At 37.7% G+C, this 13,426-nt stretch overlaps 1 protein-coding gene across 1 annotated transcript in view; it reads left to right on the forward strand.

Moving 5' to 3' along the window:
- Positions 1-1,119: 1,119 nt before the first annotated feature.
- The window catches only part of LOC104083421 (chromosome unknown open reading frame, human C9orf84), a 47,769-nt gene continuing 35,462 nt past the window's right edge, over positions 1,120-13,426 (forward strand). Inside the window, exons 1-5 of the mRNA XM_009586901.1 lie at positions 1,120-1,477; positions 5,610-5,780; positions 9,779-9,941; positions 11,836-11,938; positions 12,638-12,794. Of these exons, the coding sequence (XP_009585196.1) occupies positions 1,120-1,477; positions 5,610-5,780; positions 9,779-9,941; positions 11,836-11,938; positions 12,638-12,794 (952 nt within the window). The remainder of the gene's footprint in view (positions 1,478-5,609; positions 5,781-9,778; positions 9,942-11,835; positions 11,939-12,637; positions 12,795-13,426) is intronic.

The following is a 13,426-nucleotide window of genomic DNA, read 5'->3' on the forward strand; positions in this document are numbered from 1 at the left end:
TATATAAGGGAAAGCTGGTTCAAAGTGCCAGGGAGCCTAATATCTCCTTGGAGAGGCTGAGAAACAAGAGGACAAGAAACAAGTGTGGGAAAAACTGAGTGGGAGAAAAACACTGAGGAGGCACAGACTGCCTAGGAAGGGGTGAGAGGACACCTGGCAGGAAAGAAGATAAGTGAGTCTATAATTCCTAGAAACCGCCAAATGACTTAATTGGATAAACCCCCTTACTAGCTTTAGTACATGAACTTAATTACCATGCTTGTTTTGATGAGAGGGGTCCATATTTCAAAGATACTGCTGAAAGTTTTATTTCATATTGTAAAGGTCTAATTGAAGCCAAATACATTAAATCTAATGTAGTGCCTTCTGTGTTCAAAACATTGTACAAGCAGAGCTCTATGACTTGAGCAGGTTTAATTTGTTCAAAGGCTTGTTGCTCAGGGCCCTATTTGAAATTGTTCTTCTTCCGGGTTGCTTGATAGAGAGAGCTTACAATCAGACTGTAATTTGGAATATGCATTCTCCAAAACCCCACAACACCTAAGAAAGCCTGTGTTTCCTTCTTACTAGTTGGTGGAGACATAGCTGTTATTTTGTTGATCACATCCATTGTGAGCTGACGACATCCGTCTTGCCATTTTATTCCTAAAAACTGGATCTTCTGTGCAGGTCCCTTGACCTTACTTTGTTTTATGGTAAAACTGGCTTTCAGAAGGATTTGAATTGTTTTCTTCCCTTTCTCAAAAACTTCTGCTGTGTTAACCCACACGATGATGTCATCAATGTATGGCAGGTGTTCTGGAGCCTCACCCTGTTCCAGTGCAGTCTGGATCAGTCCATGCCAAATGGTAGGGCTGTGTTGGGGCAGTCGGTTCCAGGTGTCCTGGACGCCCCTCCAAGTGAAAGCAAACTGTGGCCTGCACTCTGCCGCCAAAGGGATTGAGAAGAACGCATTAGCGATATCAGTTGTGGCATACCACTTGGCTGCCTTTAACTCCAGTTCATATTGGAGTTCTAGCATGTCCGGCATGGGCAGCACTCACTGGTAGCGTGACTTCATTCAGGCCGCGATAGTCTACTGTTAGTCTCCACTCTCCATTGGACTTTCGCACTGGCCATATGGGACTGTTAAAGGGTGAGCGAGTCTTGCTGATCACTCCTTGGCTCTCCAGTCGACGAATCAGCTCATGGATGGGAAGCAGGGAGTCTTGGTTGGTGCGATATTGCCGCCGGTGCACTGTTGTGGTAGCAGTTGGCACTGTTCTTCAACCATCAGCAACCGCACAACAGAAGGGTCCTCCGAGAGACCAGGCAAGGTGGACAGCTTTTAATTTCCTCCGTCTCCAAGGCAGCTATACCAAAAGCCCACCGGTACCCTTTTGGGTCCTTGAAATACCCTCTCTTGAGGTAGTCTATGCCAAGGATGCACGGAGCCTCTGGGCCAGTCACAATGGGGTGCTTCTGCCACTCATTCCGGGTTAGGCTCGCTTCGGCCTCCAATACAGTTAACCCTTGGGATCCCCCTGTCACTCCAGAAATACAAATGGGTTCTGCCCATTCATAGCTTGATGGCATCAGGGTACGCTGTGCACCAGTGTCTACGAGAGCCTTATACTCCTGTGGGTCTGATGTGCCAGGCCATCGAATCCACACAGTCCAGTAAACCCAGTTGTTCCTTTCCTCCACCTGGCTGGGGGCAGGGCCCCTCTAGTCCTGGTCATAGTATTCATTACTCACTTCTTGTAAATACGAATCAGAAGTCCCTTTATTAAGATAGGAAGTATGATCAGCTTTTCTACTCTGGGGAACTGCCCACTGGAAACTGGAGCAGCAATTTTCCTGGGAGAACCCCCTTTTGTGATTGTTTTTCCTTGCAACTCACGTACCCGTGCCTCTAGGGTCAAGGTAGGTTTTCCATCCTACTTCCTCATGTCCTCTCCGTGGTCACTCAAGTAAAACCACATGGTGGCCTGTGGTGTGTACCCACTGTATCCTTTTTCTTGAGCAGAGGGATGCTTACTCCTAATGGCTGAGATACTGGTCTGTACAGGTAGGGAGTAGGGCATAACATCTTTGAATTGCTGGAATTCCCGGGACAGTTTCTCCACAGCCGAGACGCAGGCCCATAGGGAGGAAGAGAGACTTTCTTCATATTGCCAGAGTTAGTCAGCCAATTCGTCCACCGTTTGTCCCTCTCCGTCTTTCCAGGTCATTACTGCCAATGAGTTTGCATGCAATGCTGGTGCGCTCCATACAAACTTCCGCCACATGGGTCGTGTGCACTTGGCTTCACCTGGATCTTTTGATCGTTGTCCAGGTCATCATAAATCACTTCCAGCACAGCTAATTCCCTCAGGTACTGGATACCTCTCTCCATGGTGGTCCACTTGCCTGGGTGACATACAACACCTTCCTTGAAGGGATACCTTTCCTTCACACCTGACAGGAGTCGCCTCCAGAGGCTGACTTGTGCCCTTTGTCCAATCACTTTGTCAATGCCCCCTTCCCTAGAAAGGGATCTCAGCTGCTTGGCTTCCCTACCCTCTAATTCCAGGCTACTGACCCCAATATCCCGGCATCGTAGCAGCCAGCTGAAAATGTGCTCGCTTGGATGATGGCTGAAATCTTTTCATAAATCTCACAGCTCACTCAGCGACAGGGATCGGGTGGTTACCATCTCATTTATGAGTTCTGCTTCTTCCTCCTCCTCATGATGGCCCTGCTTCAGAGTAGTCTGCCTCGTCCACTTCTTCCCTTAGTAGGGGAAGAGTTTCTTCCCTTACTAAACGAGCTGACTTTTGCTTCCAACATTTCTTCTTGTGTATAGGGGTGACTGATACCGGCACGGGTTAGTTCTCTGGTTCAGCTGCAATGCTTGTTGCCAAGGTTGGAGTAGCCGCGGTGCCTGTCGTTTTGTCGTCAAAACAGAGACTTTCTCTTTTCCTTGAGGGTTCTGAATAGTGTTGAACAGGGCTTGGTGGGCATGGGCCAGGCCCTAGCATGTTGGAGTGATTTGTGTCTCTTTGGAATTGCCAGGGTGACAACATACTTTTTCAAAATACTTTACTAGTTTTTCAGGATTCTGCATTTGTTCAGGGGTGAAGTTCAAAAACACTGGAGGTGACCACTGTACTAGGCACGTGCCCATACTATCCCACACACCCTGCCACTCATAACTATCCAGCCCTGGGCCAGATCTGTGGGTGGTATTCTTAAATAGTTGTTTAACCTTAAACAAGACCTGAAACACATTCAGGAGACATAGCAATAGAAGCATCCTAGTTTGAACATCCCAAGGATATTAAAAATTCTCAAGAGCTGTTGTAATCAGCCCGGAGGAGAAGAGAAGGTGAAGGAGCGGGCGTAAGTGTCCCCCCTTGTCTCCCCCATAAATTGGCTCTCCGAAGAGAAAAGGTAAAGCATTTAATTTTAATAGTTTCCAAGAGATGGTTCCCGAAGTATGGAGCTCACGGCAATGCTGAGTACTAATACCAAATTAGTCTCATGACGAGTAATTTTATCATATCATAAGCCAGTGTAACACAGTACAGCAAAATGATAACCTTAATCCAGCCTTCAGCAGTGATAAACAGTACAACAGGGAATATATACTGCACATAAGGTGTTACATAACAACTCTGAAAACAAGCACAACAACTCTGAGAGCAAATAAATCAACATTAAGACCAGCGACTATTAACCTAATAACGAAAGCTTATAACAAATTTGTTTTAACATGCTCTGGCCAGAACTGTTGTTATCTCAACCCTTCGAGCCCCACGTTGGGCACCAAAAAGACTGTTGTTTAACCCGGCAGGCAGCTAAACACCACACAGCTGCTTGCTCCCCAGTGGGTAAAACTTGTAGGTTGAGATACAGACAACTTAATAGCACAGAAAAGGAAGGGAAAATAATCATAATGATGAAGCAATATACAAAACAAGTGATGCACAATGCAATTGCTCACCACCCGCTGACCGATGCCCAGCCAGTTCCCGAGCAGCGGACCCCTCGCCAGCTTTTCCCCCAGCTTTATAAGCTGAGCATGACGTCATATGGTATGGGATATCCCTTTGGTCTGTTGGGGTCAGCTGTCCCAGCTGTGTCGCCTCCCAACTTCTTGTGCACCCCCAGACTGCTCGCTGGTGGGGTGGTGCGAGAAGCAGAAAAGGCCTTGATGCTGTGTAAGCACTGCTCAGCAGTAACCAAAACATCAGTGTGTTATCAACATTATTCTCATCCTAAATCCAAAACACAGCACTATACCAGCTACTAGGAAGAAAAAGAACTCTATCCCAGCTGAAACTAGGAGACATATGTTTCCATACTTAAAGTAGTCTGTCATTAAAAATATTTACCGTATTCCAGAACAGCCTTACTAAGGGCTTGACTCTGGAAAAGGCTGGCCCACGTAGTCTTAAATCAGCAACTCACCTATAAAACTATAGGGAAACCCATTGACTTCAGTGAAGTTGGCCCACGTGTAACTTGGCACAGTGTTCTAAGGTCCATGGATTTTCAAAGGCTTATGCCATGTTAAAGTTTGGACATTAATTATTATCAATACTGCATAGTTATTGCTTGTGAACTATACCACTTGTAGGTTCAAAATTAACTTTTGAGGTATACTAAAAAATGTTGTAAATAGTTGAATTTTTTTTTAAGATGTGTAGTAGAGGTTCCTCATTATTGCTGCCTAAACATGAAGGTCTATACCAAGATTCAGAGGTGCACTTATATACTGATTCCATTTATTCCTGAGGTTGACCTTCAGGTGGCTAGCAAATAGCAAGATTGTGTAAAAAAAAAACCTGAATAAATCATTAAGATGCACAGTTGAGAAATCAGTTGCCTGAAATTAGAATATTAAGTTCAGTAAGTACAAATGAGCAGAAAATTTAGGTTCTTCAGAAATGTCAACACTCATCACTCAGAGTCAGTTTATTGTTCCAGTCAATTTGCATGGATAACAGCATTAACATGACCCTATTTTAATTAGCAATTACAAGTATTCTGTCCGGATGCATAATTAGCTCAGGACTATGATTTTTTTTTTTCTGTAGTCAAATGATTTCGCTATTTATTTGGCAAGCAATTTTCTTTCCTGACAAGTAACAGTAGTATTGAGGTTGGTATGAAAAGTGACAGGAAAATTAAGTGGTTTTGTTCTTCATTTATCCTGTCTTTTCCCTAATTGCAGTTACTTGCAATTTCTGCGTGATTTTTGAAACACGACTATACATTTAACCCAGCAGCAAATCTTTGTTATAAATGTTATGACGTTAATAGGTTTGATGTTTTTTCCCAGCCTTTATCCTTTTGTTCAATTGAATGCTGGGGGTAAACTTAAAGGGCCTTTTCTTGGGGAAGAATTAAACATGTAATTTGACCATGGATCTAGTTAACAGTGATAACAAGTCTGTAATTTCCAATCTTCTTCAGTGAATATGGTGATTATCAAAGTTCTTTGAGTATCTTTTTGAGTGCTGTTGATTCACTGAGAAGTCAAGGAAGTTTTAACAGTACAGCTTAAGTATCAGATTTTTTTTTACAACAGCTTAAGTATCAGATTTTTTTTCTGCTTTTTAGGAAACCTCTCTCTTCTGTAGAGTTCCATATTAGTAATGAATTAACAGAAGTTATTCCAAGTTCAAATCCCTGCTCTCAGAGTGACATAGAAGGACCTTTTTTACTTACGAAGGATGTTTTTAAGGAAGAATCTACCCAAGATAAATATTTGAAGACTGACTATGCAACTGAATTTAAAGAACAATGGCAAGGTAAAGTGTTTAATTCACTGTTTTCTAACTTTTTGTGGAGTCAGCTTGTTAACTTCCATCATTTTTTGTGCATGATCCATAGACATTGAGGAGATCATTTGGGTGATCACAGCCTTTGCAATTGCAGAAGTTATAACCATTTAAGAGAGATTTATTCCCTGGAGAAGCAGGGCTTGTCTTAACAGTTCAAGATAGATGCAAGCCAAAAGAAGTTTCAGGCTGATCAAATATATGGCAGAAGGTGACAAAAAGTATCACAATAAGTAGATCACATCAGGTATTGATCAAAATGCTAATGATCCTTTGTACCTCAATGAAATTAGATCCCTGTGGCATGTTCTTTTACCGTGTCAAGGAGGGAGAGAAGTAAGCAGTTTCTGCTCTGTTGCTGGGATGAAGATAGTTCAAATTGGGAAGTGTTCCTGTGTGTTTTCTGAAATTTTGTGATTAGTAGCGCCCTGATAGATTTAATGAATTCTGATCACAGAAAGCAAAATGTTGAGAAAGTGTTTGATTCAGCTGTATTATGGTTTATTATTCTGAACTGTCAGGTATATTTTTTCAATACAGTTTTTTTTTTTGTATATTTGTCAATTATATTACTTTAGAACAGGAAAGTAATGTAATCATTTACTAAAAGCTTTTTTCCACAGTCACACAGAGGCGACAGGTGGTTCTTGATACAATATTGTACAAGATAACATTTACTAGGAACATAGTGTCAACAATGCAAGTGTATTACAGTTAATAATTGAAAGACAGTAATCTTAATTCGTCTGATTAAGTAATTACCTGATTTTTTTTTCAAAGTTAGGTGGCATATGGCAGAAGGTTTCAATAGTTAATAAAGCTCTCTTTATTGTGTGCTTACAAAGAGAATAAAAATAATTCAGATGCTTCCTCTGTCTTAGCTATTACTTTCTTAGGAACAATCAAGAGAGCTAAATTTCCATGGGCAGGAGTCTCTGAAAGAAAAAAGTATGAATTTCATAAAACATTTTATATTTTTTGAAATTACAAATTATTATTGTGCTTAAACAAACATAAATAGGCAAGCTAAAGAGACTGGATTTTTTTTTATGGGAGAACATTAAGTTATGCACTAGTCTGATGACTGGTTTATTGAATTAGCAGATCAATAATTATCTTTCAATGTAACCGATGTGTTACTGCCAACCCTTTTTCTAACTTTCTGTTTTCATTAAAGAAGGAAATGTTAGCAAGAGTCTGTTGACTTTTGAGGGAAGTATTAATTCTAACATTTTTAAAAGCTGGCATTCTGAAAGATTTGCAAGCTATTTTGTGTCATTGAGAACCTGCTAATTAATGCCAGCTAGTCTGCTAACAGCACAAAATAGAGGTTTCGCTAAAGGCATGAAGATACATACAGAGAGTGTGAAAACATGGAAATTTACTGATAGATAAAAATTATTAGAAGTGGAATATTATGGGTGATATGACATAATTATCTAACCTGTATTGAAAAAAAATAAGAAAGAACATGATACAGGATTTGAAATGATCGTTTAAAATCTGTTTTTCCAGTAGAGAAAGATTATATTTGAATTCTAAATAGCTTGTTTTATTACTGCAGGAGTTTTTCTCTACCAGCCTGTGCATATTAAAATGTTTCATGGTTATTTCTGTTAATGTAACCCTATTCTTCCTTTCAGAGAACAAAATCAATTCCTTCAATCATTTCACTTTTTAAAGGTGTAATGTAAGAAATAATGCATGTAATACTTACTAAGAGCTGTAGTATTTAAAGGCTCTTGTTTAAAGCAAAAAAGTTTCCAATAAGGTTGTGAAGTTTGGTGTAACAGGTTATGCACACATTTAAAATATAGCTAGTAAATTATTACTGGACTATAGCAGTGGAAAACGGTAAAAAAGTTAAAACCTGTGAATTATGAAGCACATTGAATAGAAAAGCTAAAAACTTAATTTGGTTCAGTCAGTAAGTGCAGGGTTTCCCAATTACATTACATTTATATTAGATTACAAACAAGTTTTCAATATTTAGCATGCTGTTAATAGCCTTTCCGTTTTGCATAGGCTGTTTGTTATGAGAAAGAGGTCACAGTGGAATGACAACCATCTATGTACCATTAAGCTGAAGAGCACTAACTTTACACTAGCACATGATAGCACTGGCAGTGAAACCCGCATTCAAACATGAACTGAATATTTGCTCCCTAATTGATAAAGTACTTGAGCACATGCTTAAGCCTATTAAAGTTCTTGAGTGCTTTGATGATCAGAAATTACTGAATCAAAGAAAGTGATAATACCGCATTTAAGTTACAATACTAAAAAATAAGCATACTAAAAAATGTGGAACTGCACTTCCTAAAATCACAAAGTGGCAACTCACTTCAGTTTTGTGCGGATTTCAAACTCTACTTATTGCTCCAGTTGTAAAATTATGTGTTAGGAAAGCAGTTAGGTATGTGATTGCACCTGTTCCACTTCAGGGGGACACTTCAGTAAGTCATAGAATCATAGAATCATTAAGGTTGGAAAAGACCTCTAAGATCAGTGTAAGTGCATTCATGTGTAGGCATGCTTTACTGAGGTGGGGAGTAAGAGATTAAAATGTGTTAAAATTAACAAAGAAATGCACTAATTAAAATATTTGAATCACTTTAGAATAATGAGATTAATTGAAAAAACCCTCCTTTTTTCATACACTTTAAGTACTAGAGCCACGTATAATAAAAAGATACAATACAAATTAATATAATTTAAAAAAAAAACAACTATAGCTAAATTGGGATAATAAATGCAAATCAAGGGCAAAGTTTTGCCTTATTTGACCTGATTTAGTGTTAGAATATTAGGAGTTATCCTGCTTTCTTTGAATTAACAAAAATTAAATGAAAAATTATTTGAGGACAGCATGATTGAGTTTATGTCATTGAAGCAGTCTTTATTTTCTGATTGATTTTAGCACCTAATTTTGCAACCACTACTTGCCTGAATATTGAGGTGCTTCCTACTTTGTTTTCCTGGTTGCCTGAAGAAAAGGAGGAAGAATAAATCAGGGATTTTGTAAATTGTATCAGAAAATATGTCAATTTTTTTATCAGAGGTAGCCTCTCCTGAACTGTTCATCTCATTAAACAGAGGCATTTTATAACAAGACATTTATTTTTTAATTGACAGATTTCTTGAAAGGGATCTGTTTGTGTTAGCAGCGTGAAACAATTTGGGGGGAACATAATCAGTACCTATCATTTCCAGCCACTAGGAAGGAAAGGAGGGTTGTTACAGAAGGGGAGTCATTCAGGGAGTGAAAGGGGGATGTGGGAATGAAGAGGCTTCCATGTTGGTAAAAAATAAGGGAGAAGACCAAAAAACTCCGTTTTCCCTTCTATATGTATTATATATGTATAATATGTGAGTGTATATATATGGGTATATTAAATTGCAAATATAAAGGGTTGCATCAAATAGAGTTGTGATTACTCCATCAGTTCTGTCTCAATTCAAAAGAAAATAAGGTCCATAATGTCATCTTTCTTGAAATCATAATAATTTGTAACCTATATTTTTGTCTGCTCGTTTTGTAAATAAATTTTTTGTTGCTTCAGAATTAGAGAATCTGCATTTAGGTTTAGATGTGTATGGAGAGACTGCCTCATTTCTACATTAAAAATTGCACTGAACTAAGTTTCTCAGCCAAAAATTACCTCAGAAGTTCCTTTATCATGCTTTACAATGCAAAAAGGGAATGAAAAGAAAGTACCTTTTCTTTTTAACAGGTGTTACATAAGACAAAAGAAAAAGCAAAAGAAAACCGAAGCTTATCAAAGCTTATTGGAAGTCTAGACTTTGCTGCATTTAAAGCTTAAAATTCCTAAAATATTTAAAGTAAATAGTAGTTATTGTTTTGCTGACATTTATAGCATTCCAACAGTTGCTCAACAATTTTCTTTATTTTGATATTTCTTATGTTTATATTGTTTGTTAATGTATTTTTTCGTATTTTTCTTCAGATTTATGTATGGAAGAGGAACTTGTTTTTATTGATAATCTTGAAAATTTTCGTAGAAAACTGCCTACTTCATCTGTACTTCTGAGCAGACTACAGTTTTTTTTAGTGAAAGATCCCCTTTTAGATTCTGAAGGACAGAATTTAACAGAAGAGAACATTTTCAGGTATCTACAAATTGTTGTATCATATTAAACATAAATAACAGTCTGTGTGTAATGCCATTAACATTTTAACACCTTCTGTTGTATGTTGCCTTTTTAACTAAATTATATTTGCAACAGGTAAAGACTTCAGCTGTTCTTCTTACTTACGAAAAAATGAGTAGAATGAAATTTATATGCATTATTTAAGAAAACGGGATAAATGAAATGATGTCATTTTTACATTCTGTACATGTGAAACATGCTCAGGGTTTTAGTTTTGGAATACAGAAAAAATGTCCATCTTTAAGGGACCTGGTCCTCCCTCAGACTGACTGATTCCCTATCAGTAAAATGCCACTAAATTTAATTGGGCCAGGATTTTACACATGCTTCCGTGTTCCTTCTTTCTCTCCTCTCAGTCATGCTGTCAGTAAATCCATGCTCTTACCCTGCTGAATTGTATTTCTTCAAGTTCAAATATTAATTATTTTTATGTTTTTGCTCACTTTCATATTGCTAGGTTGATTGAATTTAATTGAATGATGTCTTGTGTCAGGAATTTGAACAAACTGGTACATTAAAACAGGTATAAGTTATATTCAGAATGTGCCTAGTATTTTGTAAATATATTCATCTGTATACATACATTCATAAAGTCTGGCTAAATTTTGTGCTGGTTTACTCCATGTCTGGATGACTTGTGTAGCTTCCTTTGCACTTGATAGGGTTGCATGATTCACAAGCAAGGCAAAGCAGGTTTTAACTGATTTAACTGTACCTATATAGCAATAGAACAGGGAGGAGTGGGGTTGTTTGCCTGTTTTTCCAAACAGAAGCCCTGACCTCACAGTGAGTCTTGGACATAAGACTATGTGCATATGTGAGTACTGTAAATATCCACCGAAAAGGACATGATCCAAATTCTGCAATGACTTTCAGAAATACCAGTCATAGGAGAAAAAAGTGGTGATGTGAACCTTTACAGAAATAGCTCTGTTTACTAGCAAAGCCACCAGCTTTCTCAAGGTGGGAGTCCAGATCTCCTAGTGGAGCACACAGGGAAATGCATTTAGACAAAGACATACAATTAGACATACTCCTACTTAAGATAACATTCAGTGAGCATCCCAAGGCTAGGCGTGGAACAATTATAATCTTCAGTCTAAAGTATTCCTCCAGGAAAACGGCGGTGTCAGGAACCGATGAGGAAGCTATCCCCCTAAAAAGTCATTACAGATTTAGTGCCTGTAGTGGCCATGAGGGGCAAGCCTGAGGAAAGGTTTTCTTTATACTTCAAAAATCTTCATGCCTGTTCTGCTTGTATCCTTGCTTTACAAGGCAAGTAGTAGCCTCACTCCTGAGTTTTACTTCTTGGCATTTAAAAAGTTTGTCAGTTAAACCAGGGAACATACTTTTAGTTTTCATTTTAATTAATAGTGAGCACACTCTGCCGCCTTTGGTGCTGAATAATTCCTGAAAATAGAAATGAAAGGTGAGAAAAGATAAATAATGTCAACATTATAGATTACAGAAATTTTGTATGTAGCAGAAAAACTTAACATTAGAAGAAAATTAGGTCTGCAGCTTTTACAGAAAACATCTTTACATGGCAGGACTTACGTGTTGAGATGATGAACAATTTCAATGTGGGATTTTTTTCTGTAACTTTTTTAAGGCAGGTCCCAATATTAAATGGTTCTACTCTGCATATAATGCACTATTTTTTTAAAAATCATTTCAGTTAATTACACAGATTGGTACAGCATCCCTTGGAATTGCTTTCTTAGAAAAGCATGGATTTAGAAAAAAATAGCTTTTGCCACATATATGGCTATCAAAGCCACTGCTAAGACTTTTAATCTTGGATATGAAGTCATCAAAGAAGTAACTTGCTTTATTTTATGATCTTTTAAAGGGAATGTTTGACTTTCCAAAATGGAATGGAGATGCAAGAGAGTAAAAACGAATTGCAGGGGATTAAAGAGAACTTCTGTACCATATCTGTAAAAGATGAAGAGGTATCATTATGTTGTTTATTACTAATTATTATATTAGTAATTCCTTTATATTATGCATAAGGGTTTGTTCATCTGCAAGTCATTTTACTGAATTCTTTTTGTACTTGCCAAATATTTGTGGCCTTCATATTTCCAAGATTAGAAAACACTGGTATTATTTGTGGGTTTTTAATTCTTGAATACTGTTGTTGGGAATCTCCACACTGATTAGCTGTTTCTGCTGGGACCTGATGTGTTGGCAGTTTTATGTAGGTACTGTTACACTAAGAATAAAAATTAACCAGAACAGGAAGCCATGACATGTGCATGGGAAAGGGAAAGCTGCAAAACATATTCTGGGATTTTGGGGGCCAGCTTGGCATCTTTTTTTAAAAGAAGTCAAATCTTTTTTTTTCTCCATTTTTCAAAATTCTAAAAAAAACTTTCAATGAAATAAACGAGGATTTTACTTGTTTGGGAACTGTAAGTTCAAATCCACTCTTTATTTGCCACTGACTCAATTTGAAATACTGTGACACTATTTTTTTCTGTGTATTGAGCAAAGTTGTTGTATGCTCTGTAAATGTCATAGGACTTCTTTCTTAAAAGCTTTTAGATCGGTTTAGAATTAAGATATTTCAAGATTTTGAAAAAACTTGAACTATCCAGTAACATCAAAGGAAATTTACTTCCCGTTCTATTGTGATTAATATTTTTCAGTATTTCATGTTGCCTGTTGAGTTAGAATTCTGCAAACCCAGCAATGGCAGATCAGATTCTGTAAAGATTCCATCATACTTGGAACTGAAAGAGTTGTTAAATTTAGCTCCAGAAACTATGGCTGATGAAGACATGTGCAAAGAGCTGATCAAAGAAGGTGAGGGTTGGTTTTCTTAAATGCTTGAGTTGATTTTCCCTTCATTTGCACACGTTACACTATCTAGCTCTTTTGTGTTCAGTTCACTTATGAATTACATCCCAGCCTGTCAAATGAGAATTTCTTTGTATGAGGCTACGAACTGTGCTATACCCAGATTTCTGAGTATTAGAAATGTCTCCTCAAGTAGCCAAAGGGAAGTGAACTGTTTGCCATTTGGTTCAATCCATAGTTGTGTTGTAATCTTGGAAACAAATGTAACATGAGCCATGATTCATGATATCCAGTCTACCATGAACATAATAATTTAATGTTATGTTTTCTTATCTGTAATTAAATTTACTTTCAGAGACATCCTTACAAGGATTATGTGCAGTACAGTTATACTGTAAAAATTGCTTGTATTACATTGTAGTTGCAAACACGAAAGCAGATTTCTGGAAAAAAAGAGGTTAAATATTCCCATGGAAAACAAGAATATTCTAAATGACAGCAGTAATTTCTTTAAAGGAATTTAAGAAAAGTTGCTAAATACTTTTATACTACAGATAAGTATAACTTTAATGACAGCTATTGGCTATTGGATTGATATCTATGACAGTATTTTGTGTAGTTAAAAAGACAGCGCTTGA

This window comes from Fulmarus glacialis, unplaced genomic scaffold (genome assembly GCF_000690835.1).
Source record: "Fulmarus glacialis isolate BGI_N327 unplaced genomic scaffold, ASM69083v1 scaffold5341, whole genome shotgun sequence".
Taxonomy (NCBI): domain Eukaryota; kingdom Metazoa; phylum Chordata; class Aves; order Procellariiformes; family Procellariidae; genus Fulmarus; species Fulmarus glacialis.